At 43.0% G+C, this 22249-nt stretch overlaps 1 protein-coding gene across 1 annotated transcript in view; it reads right to left on the minus strand.

Annotated features, from left to right (window-relative positions):
• Positions 1-22249, minus strand: part of LOC131678069 (neuroendocrine convertase 2) — a 388069-nt gene that overhangs the window by 16600 nt on the left and 349220 nt on the right. Inside the window, exon 6 of the mRNA XM_058958207.1 lies at positions 670-1147. Coding sequence (XP_058814190.1) covers positions 670-1147 — 478 coding nt within the window. The remainder of the gene's footprint in view (positions 1-669; positions 1148-22249) is intronic.

Consider the following 22249-nt stretch of genomic DNA (forward strand, 5'->3'; position numbering starts at 1 on the left):
TAAAAATATTAAACTTAAAAAAAATGTGTTGCGTCTAAAAATATGTAATGATTACTTCAAAAAGTTATCAATGTCAACCCCGGTTTACGGTACAAATTACAACACACATTTTTGAAACGTTTCATTGCTCAGTGTGCCAGTGATGTGTGAGGGGATCGTCTGTGTAAGTTTTCACAATTCAAACAAATTTGCTGTTCAAATTAAATTTAAACTGAATTTTGACATTACGGTATAGATCAGTGCGTTGCGTAATCCGTTAAAATGTTCGAACCAACTTGACAAAGATAATATTATTGAAGTTGTAAGTAATTTGTCTTTTAGCAAACTGAATATTGTATGTAATTATAGTTAAAATCGTGTCTAAATTGTAGTTTTGCCCTGAAGGCGAAATGTAGGTGATGGACGCAATAAAATATTATTTAAGAAATCCGTAACCAGACGCCATCTCTCATTACTTTTCAAAAATTATCTTAGAGCGAGAGGGATTAGACTAAAAAATGTAGACTAAAAAAATGTACATGGAACACTTGCAAAACATGTAACGATTCTCATCGAAATCGAAAAGGGTCATGCCTAATTTTTGCTACTTCTGTCAGATTTCTCATGGAATTACTCTGACACATGACAAAGGCAATACATGTATAACAGTGATATCTACATATATCATACCACTCCAGTGTTAGGATCCTTTGCACCATTACTAAAGGTGCTGGCCAGGGTAGAGCTACAACTTTCATCGTAGTGAGCATTTTGACCATCGTTGATTGCACTATTAATAGATATCGTCCACATGGAAGCAGCATATCCATCACAATTACAGTCATCTTCTTCACCGCCGTCTCCAGAAGCCCAAACATAGATGTTACCCAGACCGTTGCGACCTTCGTTGACTCCTTGGACAATTGCACGCATGGTTGCATTACGTGGACCATCCACAGTTTTACCATCATCCGTGGGACCCCAGGAAGCGCTATAAATATGGATCTTGTGTGGTTCATGGCCCATAGAGTTAGCTTCAATCAAATCTGTCATGTAGGGTTGATCTAACATTCGAATACCAGCAATCATCGAGTCATATGCTACTCCGACACCACAAACTCCATTGTCTCGCGCAGCGGCAACTTCTCCTGCACAACGGGTACCGTGACTGAAAAACAAGAATATAGATATATTTTTGCAGTATTAGCAGTTTCAACAAAAAATTAGATTGTGATCGTTTATATACCACTTTTTATGAAATATTCCAAGTTTTTTTAAATTTAGATTTTGTTTTAAATTACCACAATAAGTACTGCCAATTTCATTGTACCACATTTTCAAAGTTACCCCAAACAATAATACTAATTGAACCAATGACATTATACATAAACCCAAACCTACGACGTTACATCTCATCTCAAACTGATAGTTTCCCACGATCCAAAAACCTCATATCGAACATAACAAAATCATATTATTCATTTTGTTCAATTCATTTATTTTTATTTTACAAATTTTATTTTTTTCATTCATTCCAATCATTTTATACATTTTATCCATTTCATTCATTTGATTTATTGTATTCACTGGATTAATTAAATTTATTTATTATTTATTTGTTTATTTGTTTATTTATTTATTTATTTATTTATTTATTTATTTATTTATTTATTTATTTATTTATTTATTTATTTATTTATTTATTTATTTATTTATTTATTTATTTATTTGTTTATTTATTTATTTATTTATTTGGAGCAGGGAAAAGTCCCCTGGAGTTAGGTTTCATTCAGACCCATTCTCCAGAAGGCATAAAATCTCATATTTTGTACCAACAGATTACAAACATCCAAATGATACATTTCACAACTTATTTCTACGACTAACACTAACATTAAGATTTTCGTAATTGATAACTAACACTGGGACAAAAACTAACTAGACAATTAAGTTTTGTTTTTTTGTGTTTCGAATTCATCTCGTCAGTAACTAGCACCATCTGGGTGTCTAGTTAGACGATGTATCTAAACTAGTACCCAAATTAGCACTAGTTAGACACAAAAAATTCCAAACAGTTCACACGACATATGTGAACGCCTAAAGCCACATGTCCCGAGTGATGTCCCGGGAAGCAAATATAGCTCTGGTTTGCTGACGAGAAAGCGAAGACGAACTCTTGTCTTTTGGTTCAAGAAACCAAACGCCTGGTATTATGCAATAAAAATTGGACTAAACCGTTTTGCGCGTTAAGGGCACAAGACCTAATTTTAATTAAGTTTTGTTTTTTTGTGTTTCGAATTCATCTCGTCAGTAACTAGCACCATCTGGGTGTCTAGTTAGACGATGTATCTAAACTAGTACCCAAATTAGCACTAGTTAGACACAAAAAATTCCAAACAGTTCACACGACATATGTGAACGCCTAAAGCCACATGTAACTAGTGCTAATTTGGGTACTAGTTTAGATACATCGTCTAACTAGACACCCAGATGGTGCTAGTTACTGACGAGATGAATTCGAAACACAAAAAAACAAAACTTAATTAAAATTAGGTCTTGTGCCCTCTAACGCGCAAAACGGTTTAGTCCAATTTTTATTGCGTAATACCAGGCGTTTGGTTTCTTGAACCAAAAGACAAGAGTTCGTCTTCGCTTTCTCGTCAGCAAACCAGAGCTATATTTGCTTCCCGGGACATCACTCGGGACATGTGGCTTTAGGCGTTCACATATGTCGTGTGAACTGTTTGGAATTTTTTGTGTCTAACTAGTGCTAATTTGGGTACTAGTTTAGATACATCGTCTAACTAGACACCCAGATGGTGCTAGTTACTGACGAGATGAATTCGAAACACAAAAAAAAACAAAACTTAATTAAAATTAGGTCTTGTACCCTTAACGCGCAAAACGGTTTAGTCCAATTTTTATTGCATAATACCAGGCGTTTGGTTTCTTGAACCAAAAGACAAGAGTTCGTCTTCACTTTCTCGTCAGCAAACCAGAGCTATATTTGCTTCCCGGGACATCACTCGGGACATGTGGCTTTAGGCGTTCACATATGTCGTGTGAACTGTTTGGAATTTTTTGTGTCTAACTAGTGCTAATTTGGGTACTAGTTTAGATACATCGTCTAACTAGACACCCAGATGGTGCTAGTTACTGACGAGATGAATTCGAAACACAAAAAAACAAAACTTAATTAAAATTAGGTCTTGTGCCCTTAACGCGCAAAACGGTTTAGTCCAATTTTTATTGCATAACTAGACAAAGAAAGAGCAAACAATCGCTTGGTAATGTCATGGGAAAGGTGAAAGTCAAAGACATGAGAACATCTATTGAACAGACGACACATACTAGCGAAAGGCTCATTATAGCCGTAATTTGTTCTGGTATAGGGGAGACGGAAAAACGGATAGGATCGAAGGCTACGACGATGAATGTCGAAATTCAGCTACTGTGGGAGGTCAGGACAATCGATTCGTGATTGTAGTAGATCAGCAATAAAAGTATGACTTTGCAGCGATCTTGGTAGCTCGGAAGATCTGGCGGATCTCGCAATGGAAGACGACGAAGCGCGAAGCGAACAAATTTAAGTTGAACAGCTTCGATGTGTTGAATATCATTTAGTAACACGAAAAACAAAACCGAGAAGTTTGGATGCCTTGGAAATAGTGTATTCTATATGCTCCTTAAAGTTCAATTCGGAATCAAGCAAAACTCCTAAGTCCTCGATGGAGCATACACGTTGTAGAACAGTCCGCGAAATATTATAGTCGAACTTGACTGTGGAATGTTTGCGTGTGAAAGAGATAACTGAGCATTTAGAGATATTCAACTCCATCCTGTTGACTCTACACCAGTTTATGAAGATATCCAATTGGGATTGCAGAAATTCAGCATCGGTAGGTGTTTTGATGAGGTGGAAAAGTTTAAAATCGTCTGCGAATGATAGCTTCATACACTTTATCGAAAATTTAAGTCATTCAGGTAAAGTAAAAACTAAAAAGGACCAAGATGACTGCCCTGAGGTACTCCAGAGCTAGTAGGGAATGGAAAGGTCGTGCAGTCTCCAATTTTCACAGCCATTTCACGTCCAGAAAGTTATGAGTGAAGCCAATTCAGTAATGAGCCATAAAATCCAAGCCTGTTAAATTTCAAAACTGCAATCTGATGGTTAATCTTGTCGATGGCTGCAGTAAAATCGGCGTATACGGCATCTACTTGTAATCGTGCTTGCAGTGAATTGATGATGAAAGATGTGTAGGATATTAAGTTAGTAGAAGTTGATCTTTTGGGCATGAAGCCGTGTTGTGTCTCTGCTATATATTCAGTGCAGTTATGGGTGATAAAACCCAGCAGATCTTTTCGAACAGCTTAAATACTTCACATAATGAAGCTATCCCACCTCTTTTTTTGAAAACTGGGAAGATATATGATTTCTTCTATAAATCCGGAAATGTTCCTGATTGACGAGATATATTGAACAGTATTGATAAAGGAACCAGAAAATTATTTGCACAGTTTTTCAACACAACAGATGGGATTCCATCTGGTCCAGCAATTGATGAAGGCTTTAGTTTGGAGCTTGCTGAGCTAATTGTAGCAGTCGTAATAATTGGATGACAGCCAATGGGAGAACGGAGAGGAACGTTACTGGCAGCCTCGGAGATTTGCTGGGTGATTAAGATTTCGTTGGAAAAAACGCTGCTGAAATGCTTGCGAAATAGATTGCAAATATCGAGCGAGTTAGACGTTTAAATGTCATCCAGTGACATATGTCTGGGTAGTTCAGTTTCCTTCCTCTGATCATTAACATGATTCCAGAAACTTTTGGGGTTGGATCTGAGTTTGCACTGGATACGGTATTGGAAGGCACAATGAAGTGTTTGTATCGATTATTAAGGTATAAGTAGTGTGATCTGAGTTGTAGCGAAGGATGTTTAGTGATTTTTTTAAAAGCGGACCGCTTAGCACATTTATAGCGTTTTAGAGTAGAATTCGACCATGGTGGGTAAATTGGTTCGCGGCGTGTTTTCTTCGGAATGAATTGGTCGATTGCGTATAATACAATGTGTGTCCATAAAGTCGAAGCCGAGTTGCAATCGTTATTGGACAATAAGGAACTCCAGTCCAAAGATGAGAAAAAGAGATCCATTGCGGTAAAATTTCCTTTTCTAAAATCATAATAAGTTGTTTCAGTAATGTTTTCAAAAACGACGGCTTTACAGTCAAAAATATTGATGTGCAATTGAGGATGATGGCGACAGACATTTGCAAGAGAAGCAGGGGCAGCAGTTATCGAACACTTGTTAGAAAATTCTTGGCTGACAAAGCAGAGATCGAGCAGACGATTGTTATAGTGTGTTATAGTCATTAATAAGCTTCGAAGTAACTGGAGTTTTTGTAGGGCATGATGCATCAGGATAAAGGTAATGTGATGAGAAGCGGGTCCATTGAATGTCTGGAAGGTTGAAATCTCCTACTACAATGATCCTATCATTCAATTTCATTTGCCCAGTAATCAATGAAATCGAGTTCAAATGCTGATCAATTAGGCTAGCATAAGAAACACGATCGGCGGAATGTATAGAGCACAAATGAATAGCGCATAGCTTGTGTGTGTGTGTGAGAGAGAGAGAGAGAGAGAGAGAGAGAGAGATCCATATTTGTTCTACGCCAGTGCAATACGGGAGAGGCACCCGACGTGATTTTAAATTCGAACGGCACGCCACTAGGACCCCTCCCCCGTTGCTGTTTTCCTTGTTTCGATCTTGTCGGTATACCGTGAAAGAGGGCCTGAAAATTTGCTTGGATAAAGTGTTATCATTAAGCCAGGTTTCAGCGTATACATAAAGGTCAAACACTCCATCGGAGCAACAGAGTCTATACTTGGACACAGATCCATTAATTCCTCCGACGTTCTGGTCAAATATATCTATACCAGCGTTGTCTGAATTTGTCGCGGTGGTCGGAGAGAAATTTGCGCTGCTGGGTGCAGTAATGGAGGACGGGGAGAGAGACGGCGATTGAGTCGTGATGCTATTGTGAACGAGCGAGGAGATTAGGGCATTGCAAAAAATTTTTTTTTTTGAATTCTCAAAGGCCCCCCCTCTCATATTGTGACAAATGTCAAAGTAAGCTCAGATGCCAAATTTCACATCATTTTGATAATTCTAGGGCCCCGCCCACTACGATTGAAATTTTTGAAATTGGTGCTATGGGAAAATGTGGAGGAAAAATATATTAAATGCTATAACTTTTGAAGTAGCAATCATAAAATTACAATTTATATATCTCTTTAAAGGAAATAACCTTAGTATTCAAATGGAGATATTCCCGTTTCTATAAAAATACGGGATTGTGGGGTCCTGGGTCATCCTGGTCTCCGTTGTGCAAACCATACATATTTACAATACAATTCAGGCTGAAGTCTAAAAAAGGAGTAATAGAAACTCCAGATGGCCAAAATTTTACTGCGGAAATTGCTTCTTCAAAGACGGCAGGATCACTTATTTTGAATAAGGCAAAAGAGAGTGGTCGATCTTGATTTTGGCGCACTAACTTCAGACATAGGATAGAGTTGGGATTGCACTCGATACGGGATTGAATGTAGCTGATGATGTTGCTTTCTGTTTCGCTGGGAAGAAATCTAGTTACATAATATCAGTGTACACTCGAACTAGCGTTGTCCGTCTCCCAAGTAGGGTCCCTAGCGGTGAGCTGTGAAGGTCAGTGGCAATAAACCGTCATAATAGCAGCAGTTCCAGGCAGAAATGGTGATCAAATGACCGAATAAATCAGCAAGCAGGGCACTTTCTTTCACTGCACTCGCGGAAAGATAAAAAAGGCAACCGAACACTGTAAGCTGTGATTGTTATCTGTTTTAATGGTAGGAAAAACCAGCAGAAGGCCAGTAAAAAACCTACATCGTTTCGTCAATTTTTTGTGTTTTGTTATTGTTTATGATCAGTGTGCGAGATGTGCTGTCAGTTTGTGTGTACAGGTGTGTGAGTGTAATTCATTTGCAAGTTTTTTATGTTGAATAGGGTTGCGTAGTTCGTTTCGTGTCGTGCGGTTGTGTGATGTTTCATATTTACATGTCATTTAACATTTTTCGTAATTTATTTATATTGTTCTTTATGCTGATGACTCGCGCTGGATTGATATGTTGGTGACGATGCGGACGGAACAGGCCGTCAAAGGGGACTGTCGATGTCGATTTCAACTGGAACACTGCTCGCCGCCCAAAGTCTTTCCCACATGACTTCCACAGAGGGTTATCAGCCCGGTACTCGCCGCGCGTTCCTAGCGTTGCGACTGCCGCCAGGGACCAGCCGATCATTTGGACGTTCCACTAACACCACACGTTCCTACCGATGTCGCTGCCACTACGATGCTATCAGCTGTTGTCTGTTGTAAATCATCTGGATCGGGGTGCCCAACAGTAGTGGGTGTGTGAGTGATAGTGGGAGCAAGGTGTTGAGTGCAATCGGGAGCGGGAGGCTGGCACTCGACTTTTGTGTCTGTAGGGGACTGAAGGTCGCGTTGTGGGAGCGGGCATATTTTGCGAATTACGCGGCGATAAATTTTATTGTCCCCCATCAGCACATCTGCAACTCGAACACACTTGTCATCACCAAATACCGTGTTCACAACCCGACCAATGGGCCATCTCGTGGTTGGTTGATTCTTTTCCTGTAGCAGGACCATGTCGCCGACGGAGATATTCGGATTGATTCCTGGCTATTTTTGAAGTTTCTGAAGTACAGGGAGATACTCGAGATGCCAACGGGACCAGAAAGACTGAAGGATACGCTGCATTAGTTGCCAGCAGGACAAGGTTCATGGAGAGCGAGCAAAGGTCTGGTTCAGGTAGGGATTGAAGTGGAGCACCAATCAAAAATGACCAGGGGTGAGGACTTCAAGATCAGAAGGATCATTGGCAAGGGGTGTGAGCGGTTGCGAGTTAGGACACGCTTCGATTTATGCCACGGTGGTGGATATTTCTTCTTTATTATTTATTTATTATTTATTCTTATTTTTCATCTGACCTATGTTGGTCTACATGAAATTTAGTTGAACAGGAAAAGCCCATTTCAGGATATACTTCAGAAGCAATCCTCAAATGGGTGTAAAAACCCATTATCTTTTCATATATTCACACCTGATTACAATGGATTCACACTACAATAAAATATAATAACATAGTACACAGCATTACATAAATAATAAATACAAATATTACAAAAAAATGAATCTTAAAATCTAAGTCAACCTTCTTAGTCTATTTTTGAAAACATCACAAGATACATAAAAGTCAAAATGGCCATAAACACTATTAAAAACATTACACATCGCCTTAATAGGTTCGTTTTGACCATACTGGGTGCGTTGAAACTCGAGTCTTAAAAAGTTATGTGATCTGAGACTTCTCGGGGGCACATTGACATTTATTTGTGAGAGAATATCTGGAGCATCTATTTGGCCAGTTAATATCTTCCCAACAAATACTGCTCTAAATGTGTTCCGCCTTTTGGCTAGGGTTTCCATATCGAGCAGACGACAGCGATCGATGTACGGTGGTAGCTCTGTTGGGTTACGCCACGGCAGAGTTCTAAGAGCAAAACGGAGGAATCTTGCCGGTTGATCCAAATGCTTATGTAAGGACACCAAATGGGTGCTGAAGCTTCCAAGACAGATCGCACAAGTGAAAAGTAGAGTGCCCGCAAACAATATGGATCAGTGAACTCTTTGGCGATTCTTATAATGAAACCGAGATTTTTATTTGCCTGTGCTGTAACATGAGAGTAATGATTTCTGAATGTCAGTTGTGAGTTCAGAAGTACACCGAGGTCTATGACAACTGTCATTCTCTCAAGCGATTCCACGGAAATTGTGTAGTTCCACAGTATTGGATTTTTTCTACGTGTAAAAGATATTATGGAGCATTTGGACACGCTGAGAGCCAACAAGTTGCGATTACACCAACTACAAAAAGCATCTAAGTGTTGCTGTAGTTCCTTGCAATCTTCTATTGACCGCACAATAAGAAACAGTTTGAGATCATCGGCATATATAAGTCTACACCAAGGAGGTATAACAAAACAAACGTCATTGAAAAACAACGAGAAAAGCAACGGTCCTAGATTGCTCCCTTGAGGCACTCCCGACAAGTTGATGAAACTGTATGACTCGTTATTTCCTAATTTTACACACAGAGAACGATTTACGAGATATGATTTAAGCCACCCTATAAAATAATCCAAAGCGCCCAGCCGCTTCATCTTTGCCAGTAGAAGAGAGTGATCTACACGATCGAATGCAGCCTTGAGATCCGTGTGTACAGTATCGACCTGAGATCCAAGTTCAATATTTTTAATACAGAGCGAAGTGAATTGGGCTAGATTAGTAGTTGTCGATCTACCAGGAAAAAGCCATGTTGGTCCTTCGATATATATGCTCTGGTCTCACGAAACACCACATTTCCTACTAATATTTCAAATAACTTTGAGCCAGCGCAGAGTGAAGTTATGCCACGATAGTTCGCAACATTTTGCTTATCACCTTTTTTAAAAACCGGAAACATAACTGATTTTTTCCAACAGACGGCGAACATTGATTGCGACAGCGATTGGTTAAAAATTAGTCTTAAAGGCGTACATAATGCGCTTGCGCATCTTTTGATTATAATGGAAGGAATACCATCTGGTCCTGCCGATGTTGAAGACTTTAGCTTTCTCATAGCAGTTAGAATATCTTCGTCAGTAAATTGAATAATGCCTAAATTAATTACATCATGAGGGACATCCTGAAGACTGTGTTCCATCTGAGTGGAGTTGGCCGAGACTTTTTTAAACACACTTGAGAAATGCTGCGCAAATAGGTCACAGATGCCGCTTGGGGTACTTGATGTTTCATTTGCAAGGAACAAACTGGAAGGAAGCCCATTTTCTTTACGTTTCCCGTTAACGAAAGACCAAAACTGCTTTGGATGTTGTTTCAGGTTCGATTGGGTTTGTGCGACGTGTCTTGAATAGAGAAAGCGATTATATGCCTTGTAACTGTTGCTGGCTTCAATAAACTCTCGTTTTGTGAGGGGGTTTCGTCGTCTGGTGTAATGCCGAAGTGCAGCTGTTTGCAGTCTTTTCAGTTTACGTAATTGACGATTGAACCACGCTGGTTTTGGTCGGTGACGTGGTGCGGGAACATATAGTTTGAAAAGTTGTTTTAGGACCAGTGAAAGTTTTTCTACGGCAACATCTACATCGATCTCGGAATTTACCAAAGTCTCCCAATCGATTGCCTGCAGTGAGTTCTGGAGCTAATTGAAATCAGTTTTTGAAAAATTGAACTCCCTGACATCTAGCATTTCGTCATAAACAACTAACTGGGGACAGCTCTGCGTTACTAGAAGAGGAGGATGGTGTGCGTCACAAGCAACTAACGGCTCAAGGGCTTCTGAAACGGTGCAGTTAATAAAAGCTTCTTCATTTACGAAAAGGAGGTCCAGGGTTCGATTTCGTCTGTTATTTACTGTACGCATTTGCAGCATGTTCAATACAGACATTCCGTCCAGTAAGGCAATACTCGCTCTAGAGAAGGTTGATTCAGAAGGGTCTGGGAAGGCATAGCCGGAGGAGGTACTTTTCCATAGAAGTCCAGATTGATTATAATCACCAAACAGTAGATGAGCCGTGTTGGGTTGAATGGAAGTTGCGATGTCAAGTGCTGAGTCTATGTGCTTCTGAATAATATCGCTATCACATGCGGAGTCGGGGGGAATATACACTACGTCAACACAAATATTAGTATCGCGACAGCGAATATCTACCCATAGTTGTTCGAGATCGGTTCTAGCAGTTTTATGTTTAGTCGAGAGCCGGTTGGACACTGCGGTAAGCACACCGCCACCGCGTTTTTTCCCTGTACTGTCTGGATCGCGATCGTTACGGTAAGCCGTGTACTTTGAGCCGAATAACTGGAGTGAATTGATTTGATCATTCAGTCACGTTTCGGTTAGAACAATAACATCATATTCGGCGTCTGAAACAGCGACGAACAACTCGTCAATTTTGGTGCGCAGTCCTCTCCCGTTCTGATAGTAGATACTAAGATGTTCCTGCAAGTAATGTCCTGACGGTTGAGCGGTAGAAAGATGAGCGGTGATGGCGTCCACCTGTAATGTGGGTGGGTTTTCAGCGGGAGCAGCATCTGTATGTCCTACTTCGGAAGAACATATACATTCATTGCATTTACCTGACAGGGAAAGTTGGCTACCATAACATAAAAGTTCCGTGGAGAGCAGAACGTCGTTGATGGAATCTGGCTGATTGCACCCGTCGGAATGCTGCAATTGTGTGGATCTAGTTTAAGGTGCGCAGTATCTTGAGTAGCTTCGGGAGGACATATACCCTCCTTAGCTTTACCTGACCGGGAAAGGTCGCTGCCATAACATACGAATTCCGTAGAAAGCAAAAGAACGTCGTTGATGGAATCTGGCCGATTGCACCCGTCGGAATGCTGCAATTGTGGATCTAGTTTAAGGTGCGCAGTATCTTGAGTAGCTTCGGGAGGACATATACCCTCCTTAGCTTTACCTGACCGGGAAAGGTGCTATAACATACATGTTCCGTAGAAACCAAAAGAACGTCGTTGATGGAATCTGGCTGCCCGAGCAAATACTCATGGGTTCAAACACCACATAGCCCCTTGAAAAGACCTTAACCATGATCCGCGCCAAAATTCACAACCATTAAGACACTATAAAATGGTCTCTGTAAACCATAAATATACCAACATATGGTATTTTATATGGGATCTACCGGACCATGGTGATAGTGTTTTCATGGGTTGAACCCATTTCAAACACCCAAGTCAAACCCCATGAGCATGGGGGTATTATGGGCTTTTCGTTTGCTCGGGTGATTGCACCCGTCAGAATGCTGCAATTGTGGATCTAGTTTAAGGTGCGCAGTATTTGCCGTCCATGTTTTGCTCTACGTGTTTCTTCAACAGCTCAACACTTTCATCATCTTTCAGCGCAATTACAACCTCACCATTCTTGCCGTTAGTCACTCGTTTTACATTCACACTTCGAGCATCCACTTTCCTTCGCAGCTCAGCACGCGCATCGTCAACCTGTATGCCTTCTTTTGGTCTTATGATGACTACTGGGTCGGGCTTTTGATTGAAATCCTTTCTCTTGATTTGTTCTAGAGTTTTGTTATCGGTTCGACCTTTCACCGCATCCGCAAAGCTTGTTTTTGGCGTTTCGTCGTTGTGGTTTTCACACTCATCCACTTTCCTCCGCTTGGCAGATGATCGCGTAAGTATACGTCGAGGCAGCTCATCCTTATCTCCAACAGCGTCAATAGACCGTTTATTAATTCGCACTATTTCTTCACATACTATCTTTTTCACTGTTTGTTTGAAATTTTTTGCCATTTCCATAACACCCGCGAGATCATCTAATTTTTTGGCAATTTCATCTAATCGTTTTTCACTGTGCCTATCCTCGAACTCATTTAACGCTAGATACGCATCGCATACGAACACGGCATTGTGGATCTTCTACAATAGCACTATTTCTTCTTCCGTCGCCCCAGGTAGACAACGTACATGGATCGATAATTTACATCGACCGAAGCATTCAACACTTGCATGACCATCTATAATAGGCGTAGCGCACTGAGCACACGGCTGACTAGAGCTGCCGGGCTCTTTTTCTTCTGCGTTCATATCCACGGGCATCTGGCCCGGGCAAAAAATGATAACAAAACAGACACTTAGCAGCGATTATGGAGTCTGAAATTTTACAAATATCTCCTTTTCCGAACCACAGATTAACAGCACTTGTTATTTATTTTTGTGGGCCCACTTTCTCACTCTACATAAATTAAAAATATTTTTGCACCACCAGATATTACACATAAAAATATGTCGATTTGTGATCAGACATAAAAATTAATTGATTACACCGTCAACACAGTAAAAAGTAAAGTTCTTGCGTGAGGAGCACATCGAGAGTCACAAGGTTGAGAATATGCTTCGTCAACTTCATGCAGGCTCCCTACAAATCTCCGAATGAGGGTGAACGAGGTGGAATGAAGTGGAATGTTATACCAAGTCGCGTTGATTCTCCTGCGACTGCAAGCTTATGTTGCTGTGAGTGAAATAGCTGTCGTAGTTCTTGGAGCTCTCTTCTAGCACCTACGAAATTGGTTGCATTGTCGCAATAAATATTCAGCGGATATCCTCGCATGACACAAAATCGTCGAAGCGCTGCAATGAAGGCTTCTGCGGTGAGACCCATCACTAGATCCAGATGAGCAGCTTTTCTTACCATACAACGAACATGCAGATGTATACCTTGATAGGGTCCTGCTTACGAGGAGGCTTGATGTAGACAGGACCTAAGAAATCCACACCAATGTTGGCAAAAGGACAGGACGGTGTAACACGCCCTGCTGGAAGATCAGCCATTGCTTGCTGTGCAAACGTTGGTTTGTTCCGGAAACATATTAAACATTTGTGAACTACTAAACGAGCCTTGTTACGGCCGTCGACAGGCCAGTAACGACGATGAACAGCTGCTAGCAGATGTGAGGGTCCGGAATGGAATGTATTTTCATGAGTGTCGAGGAAAAGAAGATTTGTAAACGAGTGATTCTTCGGTAGTAAGATTGGATGCTTTCAGTCGAAAGGAATCGGAGCGTTTTTTAGTCGATCACCAACTCTGATGAGCTATTCATCATCCAACATGTATGGTATCAAGTACCGAAGTGAAGATTTACTCTCTATTGGAATTTTGGCTTGAAGCCTTTCAAAATCCTTCCGAAATTCTGCGAATTGGATCTGCCGAATGAGCGAGACTTCTGTGCAACGAATTTCGAATGACGAAATAAATCCTGTAACGCGATTATCCCTTTTTAATCTGCAGTTGTTTATGAATCGTCGACAGTGTGCGAGAATTCTCAAGGCACCGTGTAACGACCCGTGACCTTCGAGGTGTTCCCGAATCCAAGTGTCAACAGGTGTTGTACAGATGGCTGATATTACTGATATCTTTCGACGTTCAAGTTCTGTATCCGAAGGAATATTGGATCTCCATGAATGTACTGTTTCCGGCCACATGTGATGAGATTCGAGAAACCATTGAGGGCCATGCCACCACAACAAATTTCCGACAATGGATGCCGGTAAAACACCACGTGAAATGCAGTCAGCAGGATTGTCTGCGGTGGAAATGTTGCAGATTCAGTAAGTTGTTGGAACTTCGCAACACGGTTCGCTACAAAGCTTGACGTTCCATGACGAAGGCTGACCAGAAATCCAGTGGAGTGTGATCGTAGAATCAAACCATAGGTAGATCTATGAATGTCTTCTTGACTGTCGAGCTTCTATTATGAGGAGCTTTTCGGCTAATCAGTCATTAATTAGACAGCGAAAACAACAACATTGCTTTTACTTCCAACGTTTCAATGGATTTATTCCACCTTTATTAAGGAACACAAAGTTTTTAATCCTTGTTAAAGGTGGAATAAATCCATTGAAACGTTGGAAGTAAAAGCAATATTGTTGTTTTTGCTGTCTAATTTATGACTGATTAGCCGAAAAACATAGGTAGATCGGACAATGAACCTCCAGACAGTCTACGACCTTTCTCTGTAGATTCGCCAGAAGCAGCGCTGCGCATAACTCTAATCGCGCAAGCGTGGGCCGACGTTTTTCCAAGGGGGCAATTCGAGACTTAGCAGCCATCAAGCCCGACGTTATCGTACCGGAGCTGGAAACAGATCTGAAGTAGATGCAAGCGCCATAGGCACGCTGCGATGCATCAGCGAAACTATGTAATTGAAGGGATGCAACATTATTAATGAGTACAACACGAGGAATTGTGAGATCTTTGAGAATGGGAAGCTGACGAGCAATCTCGGCCCATTTATCGTGATGATCGTGTGGTATCAGATCATCTTATCCCATCCCAATGTTACGATCCCAAAGTGTCTGGATAAGCATCTTAGCGAGAACTACTACTGGATCTATGAGTCCCAGCGGATCGAATAAGCTGCACACGTGTGATAGAACAATTCGCTTGGTCGATGTTGGTTGTTCAGGCCACTCCGGAATCTTGAAGAGAAACTCGTCGGATTCTGGCTTCCACAGAAAGCCGAGTGACTTTACTGGCGCAGAGCGATCTAATTCTAAGATCGCTAACTTCTCTCGATAGTAATCGGGAAATTGTGCGAGGATCTCTGGGTGATTCGAAGACCATTTACGAAGAACGAAACCTGCTGACGCCAACATCTGCGACGTTTCATTAGATGCTGCTGTTGCTTCCTCCAGTGAATCGAAACCAAACAGCAAATCATCAACGTAGAATCCCTTCTTGATTGCGGGAGCAGCAAGCGGGAAATTAGCTGCCTCGAAGTTTGCTAATTGTTGTAGACAGCGTGTCGCTAGATACGGAGCGGTCGTTGTACCGTATGCGATGGTAGTGAGTTCGTATGTACGAAGCGGCTCCAAAGGTGAGTTCCGCCATAAAATTCTATGCAGTGGTTGGTCTTCTGCTGCTACCCAAATCTGACGATACATCTTCGCTATGTCAGCTGTTACTACTACAGCTTTTGCACGGAAGCGAAGAATTGTGAAAATCATATCGTCTTGAACGGTGGGACCTTTCAGTAACAAATCATTGAGACTGAAACCCGAAGTGGTTTTGCAGGAACCGTCAAAAACCACACGTAGCTTCGTGGTCGTACTGTCTGGTTTAAAAACAGCATGATAGGGCAGGTAGTAATGATATTGAGAATTGTGGGGCTTCGGCAGAATCACTTTTGATAGCAGTTTTGTTGTATAATAAACAGCTTCAAAACTGGAAATTTATTCGTATTAAACTAAGTATAGGTTTACAAATCCAATAATTAACTCACATTATAGTGCTTCTTCTCTCACCTTACGAACGACAATTTTCAACAAATCCGCCTGTTTCCAGATTCCTATTTTGAAAAACAAATGGATTAAGAACAGATGTTCATATTTGAAACTTAAACTAATGTATAAATTTGCAAAATTCATTTGTTTTTGCTAGATAATCTGATTACATCCAGAGATCATTTAATCATCGAACAACACACTTACTCACAGTGCGTGGTGAATATGTGCGGCGTGGTGGGTCAGTCAACACATTAAGTTTTAATTCCATGCAACTTCACACAGCATTGGTGCATCTGTATTGTTTTACCGGGATGTGTACAGCGGTCGATCGACAGACTTCAGGTCACAGTGCAGCGAGCTTAAAACCTGTTGGCGAACAAACAGCGGCATAAAGAAGGGACCTACGAGATCTTATTGTTCCATGCAGCATAAACTCGTGGTAGCTTTGTTGCACAATCACACCGAATTTCTTACCGGTTAGTCTTTCTATCGCGGCAAATAAGCTGCGGTTAGTTTTTATCGGGCACAACTATTAGGTCACGCTGGATTTCTACCAACGGTTGGGGGTAGCACTACCCGAAATTAATGATTAAATAAATGCCGCCTTTGTAAGCACACGCACTTCGATCGAACGCTTCTTTTCGTCTGTACATGTGTCTAGTACAGGTTTGCACACTCATTCTGCTCTTTACTCTCTCGTGTAGTTGACGTTTCTGCTGGAGGGTACTCAGCTCCGCTTCGGTTATCGTTTAGGGAGTATCCGGATACTACACTACTATCAGCAGTGTTGTCAGATTGGCTGTTTTCAACATTCCCCCCTCCGTGTAGTTCCGGGGATCCCTGCCTCTCGTTCCGGTTTCCGCAAACATTCAACAGCGCAAGTTTTACTGCTGGTCGACTGATGATCCCGTTTACGGTGAGAACCTTAGCTCTACGAACTTGGCCGTCCTTGGTTTTGACGACTTCGATTATTCGACCTCTCAACCATCCATTTCGTTTGTTCTCCTCGATCACAATAAGTAAGTCTCCTGGTTCCAATGGCTTGACGGCTTCGAACCATTTCGTCCGTCTGGTGAGGGTCGGCAGATATTCACGGACCCAGCGCCGCCAGAATTGGTCTGCCAGATACTGCGCAAGCTTCCAGCTGTCACGAAGAGTCGCTCCTTCATTCATCATCCGTGTCGTAGATTGCACCACACCACGAGATCCGTACAGCAGAAAGTGGTTCGGAGTTAGGGCTTCTTGGTCAGTATCGTCAAGAGGGACATACGTGAGTGGTCGTGAATTGACGATCGCTTCCGCTTCCAGTAGTACAGTTTCCAGAACCTCATCGCTTGGATGACGAGGATATTCTGCTATGGTTTCCATTGCAGCTTTCACTGAGCGAACCATTCGCTCCCAGGATCCACCCATGTGAGGAGCAGATGGGGGATTGAAGCGCCAGCTCGTTTTGGAATTAGTAAATGTTACTGCGCAATTTTCATGAATTCCCTGAATCTGCTTCATCAGTAGGTTGCTGGCTCCTAGGAAACATGTTCCATTATCGGAGTAAAACGCTTCTGGAGATCCTCTACGTGCCACGAACCTGCGAATGGCCATAACACCGGCCTGCGTCGATAGGCTGTGGACGTCTTCAAGGTGCACTGCACGTGTAGTGAGGCACGTGAAGAGCGCCACCCAGCGCTTTGCTAAGCTGCGCCCCTGCTTCACGAGTATTGGTCCGAAATAATCGACGCCAGTATTGCTGAATGCTTGAATGTTTGGTGTCATTCGAGCTTGCGGAAGTGGCGCCATCATCGGCGGCCGTGGAGTAGACTTTCGAACCCTGCAGAGTTGGCAGTCATTATATACCCGTAAGATCAGAGGACGAAGCTTGGGAATGCGAAACTTTAGCCGGATCTCGTTGAACACCGTCTCACGATTTTGGTGTTTGAAGTGGCGGTGATAGCTGTCGACAAGCAGTGTTGTGAGATCGTGATTTTTCGGTAATATGATAGGGTACTTACCTTCAAATGGGGCGGTAGGTGCAGCCCCAATTCTGCCGTTCATCCTGATCACGCCGTCATCGTCCAAGTATGGTGATAACTCATACAGCAGACTATGCTTTTCAATCCTCTTCTGGTCTTTCTCTGGATGCATTTTGTTAAACTCCAGAGTGCAATACTCGTCCGGAAACGCTTGAAACTGCGTCTGCCACCACAGCAAATTCTCCGCCTGCAGTAGCTCGCAACTGGTTAGTGGTCCACATATCTTTTCCCTTTTCAGCAGCTTTACTGCTCTCAGTACGTACGCAGTCGAACGCAGCAGACGATTCCAGTTCGAGAACCTGACGACGTCAATTAAAGGGTTCGGCATCTCTCGATGATGTTGATATACAACCAGGAGCTCTTCATCTGTTGGCCACTGCATGGTCGGTTGTTCGGGCCATTCTTGTTCCGGTAGGTAGAGAAATTGGAGACTAATGTACCAACGGCAATTTGGGCTGAAATTAGGGCCATTTCCCCACTTAGTTGCATCATCGGCCACGTTCAACTTTGACGGAACATATCGCCAATCATCCACGACGGAAACGTTTAATGTTTCGCCAACTCGGAACCCGACAAAAGGGTGATATCGTCGACTATCCTACCGGATCCAAGAAAGAGATGTTCTGGAGTCAGTCCACATGAACCGCTTTTCAATAGGGATATCGAGCGACATACAAACGGTATCCATCAACCGGCAGCCTATCAGAGCGGCTTGCAACTCAAGTCGAGGAATGGAAAGCGGCTTAAGTTGCCTCTGCCGCAACCAACACACATCGCACAGTTCCATCTTGAGCAATCCGTAGGTACGCTACACACGCGTATGCCAACTCGCTCGCGTCGAGGAACATGTGAAGCTGTATTCCATTGTGCTGCATACTATTGCTCCCGCCAAAGAAACAACGAGGGACCTCAACTTCACTCAGCCGACACAACAAACGTGACCAATCTTTCCACAAATTATGCAAACCTTATATAATCTCCTCATCCCAGTCTATGCCAGATCTCCAAATGTGCTGCATGAGAATCTGGCCATGTATGACGAAGTGAGCAATAAATCCATAGGGATCGAACAGTGACATGACAAGTCTCAGTACCTGTCGCTTCGTGGGTATATCACCTTCCACCAACAGCTTCATCAGATCATCCCGCAGAGAAGCATCAAAGGAAAACACACCAATTGCTGGTTTCCAAACCATTCCAAGCACTCTTTCCACAGTTGCAGTTTTGTCTAAGTACAATGATTTTACCTGTAGATTCTGGTTTTCACCTAGTCGATGCAACACCTCACATGAGTTAGACGAGAAGTTCCTGATATCGAATCCCCCAAGCGAATATACGTACTTCACCTCGTTTACTAGTTTAACAGCTTCGTCCACCGTATCTACGCTATCTAGGTAGTCGTCAACGTAGTGAGCGTTTATGATTGCTGCGGCTGCTCTCGGGAACTGTGCTGCCCAGTCCTGGGCGTTTTTGTTTTTGACGTATTGCGCTGAACAAGGTGAACACGTCGCACCGAATGTAGCCACGTCCATGACGAATATTTGCGGAGCCTGATCTAGATGTTCTCGATAAACGAACCTTTGTGACTGCTTGTCCCGTTCGATAATCCGGACCTGGTGGAACATTTCTCGGATGTCCCCACACACTGCGACTGCCCGCTGACGGAACCGTAACAGCACAGCGAACAATGATGTCAGCATATTCAGGAGCATATCGTTGAATGAAACACCGTTCACGCGTGCTGCAGCATCCCAAATTAATCGAATCTTCTCTGGCTTCTTTGGGTTCTTCACGATTCCGAGAGGCAAGTACCAAACGCGATCTGGATTCGTCGACTGCAGTTCCTCCTCAGTGATTCGGTGGGCATATCCCTTACGCTCATAGTCTGTAATCTGCGTGTTTATCTGTTCTCGAAGCCCTGGTGCTTTAGTGAGCTTTTTTTTCCAGCGACTGCATTCTGCGTAGCTATTTGAGAAAGCTGGTTGATCGTACTTCCACAAAAGTCCGGTTTCGAAACCGCCATTTACCCTTCGCGTTGTTTTCTCTAGGTTATCGCGGGCTCGTTGGTCTTCTTCAGACTCAAGTGGAGTAGCTACAGCTGCGTCTTCGATGCCAAAATACTGTTTCATTAGCTCGTGTAACTCCTGATTTCCGATCTCTTCTGTGTGCACGTGCAGTCGTTCTAAAGCACTTTTGCAGTCCTTTTAACAGAGATTCGCTGCGAACCCTTCTCCTCTCGCGAAATATTGCCGGTCCATGAAAGGAAGAAAGGATTTTCAGGGCCAGTGATATTTAACTACGCAGCAAGTTCCGCTTCCAACAGGGTGGACTCACATCCATCGTCCAGGAATGCAAACGCGCATATCTTTTTACCATTCCCTTCTAGTGTCACGGGTAGGTAGCGAAATAGCGAGTAATTTGTCGCTGTATGGTGATTCTGACGCGCGAAACTCTCGCTGGGTTTCGACAGGCCATCATTTGATTCTGGTGGGGCACGCGAGTGTAGCAATGGATGGTGACGGAATGGGCAACCATCTACCCCGCACTCTTTGCCCGAACGACACGGCCACTTCCGATGTGGAACTAGACATGTCCTGCACAACCCTTTCGCTCGGACTGCTTTCCACCTTCCGTCGAGATCTAACGCTTTGAACTGGTGGCAACCTGCTGTTCCATGTCGCTCGTCCGAACAGTATATGCACGACTTTCTATTTGAATTCGGTAACTGCGGTGAACTCGGTGTGCTAACTGTCACTGCCGCTGATGGTTCAGTTCCGGTTTCAGAGTGAACGTACAAATTTTGTTTTTCTCGGACCTCTTTGGTCGGCTTACTCTGCTGCGTTGGATTATCTCCAGGAATTGTCACGTCCGATGCTGTGCTCACCATATCTGTCATAAATTCTCCGAACGTCGCTAAATGAACATCCGAATTTGCTCGCTTGTACCAAGACCATTGCATTTTCATTTGTGGCGGAAGCTTCTCTACCCATTCGTGTACCACAAGTGGATTGCGTAGATGCTCTACCAAATTAGCCACATATATATGATCGACCAGATTTCGCACTGCCATCCCGCAGGTAATGATCGACTGCAGATTCTCCACTTTAGGTGAAGGAACACTCCTAAGTTTCTGCAGTAATGAATGAATCAGGATTTCCGGCCGACCATACAGCATACGCAATGTTTCCATCACATGCGGCACCGATTGTGGCAACAACAGACGGCTTTTCACCGAATCCAGTGCATGCCCTTTCAGACAACGTTGGAGTCTAGCCAAGTTCTCTGCGTCAGTATATCCATAGGCTGCCGTAGAGTTGTAAAAGGAACTTGAAAACAACGGCCAGTCTTGTGGGTCCCCCGAAAATGTAGGTAGGTCCCGTGACATTACCTGTCTTGCCGCGATTTGTACACCAGAGAGTGTATACTGATACAAATCACCAGGTTGTATGGGCATAAATGGCGGAGCAGTCGGTGGCGCTTGTGCCGGCGCTGTTTGGTTCAGCCCACCAGGGGCTGCAAATTGGTTTGATGCAGCGAATTGCTGCCAAGAAATGCTGTTGGTTTTCGCTGATTGAAACGCCGGATTCTCGTGCCCAATACCTTGTAGGCTTGATTTCGGTAGCAGTTCTGTTGCACCTGTCGGCAACACTGGACCAGGTTCTGTTGGGTGTGCTACACGAGGTAGGGCTATTCCCGCCGTTGGTATGGAACCCACAGGGATTGTCCACGGAATACCGAAACTCGTGATCTGTTTATTTAGATTCGAAATCTGTCCCGGGAATAGCAGCGCATTTGACTGCGCACTTACAAACGTCGTCGGAATGGCGGACGACGATTGGGTGTAAACACTGGTGTGCCCTCCCCACTGTATGTTTGACGAGATAGTGGTCGTGTTAATTGGCATACTTGTCAGAGGAATCAATGGAAAGGGATTTACTGAAGTGGTACCTATCGTTGCCTATGGCGTCGACGTGGAATTCGGAACGTTCATATTTGTCGGAACCTTCTTGTTAAACGGAATGTTAGTATTAGACTGTGGCACTGACGTAGAAGGAACTGCTGCTGTCATCACTTCGGTTGTTGCAGTGAAAGGTGGATAAACGTCACTCCCGAAAGGCACTGGTTTTTCAGCTGGCGGGATAACATCATTCTGCTCTACATCAAGCCACGACTGAACCTTCTCTTGGTTAGCTCTTTTACTCATTCCGCTTCTAATGCTGGCAGCCTTATTCAGGGATTGCAACAGTTCATGTTTTTGTTCCAGCAGCCTTGCATCTTCCTCCGCTCTCTTTTTTTGAACTTCTTCTTGC

Source organism: Topomyia yanbarensis, chromosome 1 (genome assembly GCF_030247195.1).
Source record: "Topomyia yanbarensis strain Yona2022 chromosome 1, ASM3024719v1, whole genome shotgun sequence".
NCBI lineage: Eukaryota > Metazoa > Arthropoda > Insecta > Diptera > Culicidae > Topomyia > Topomyia yanbarensis.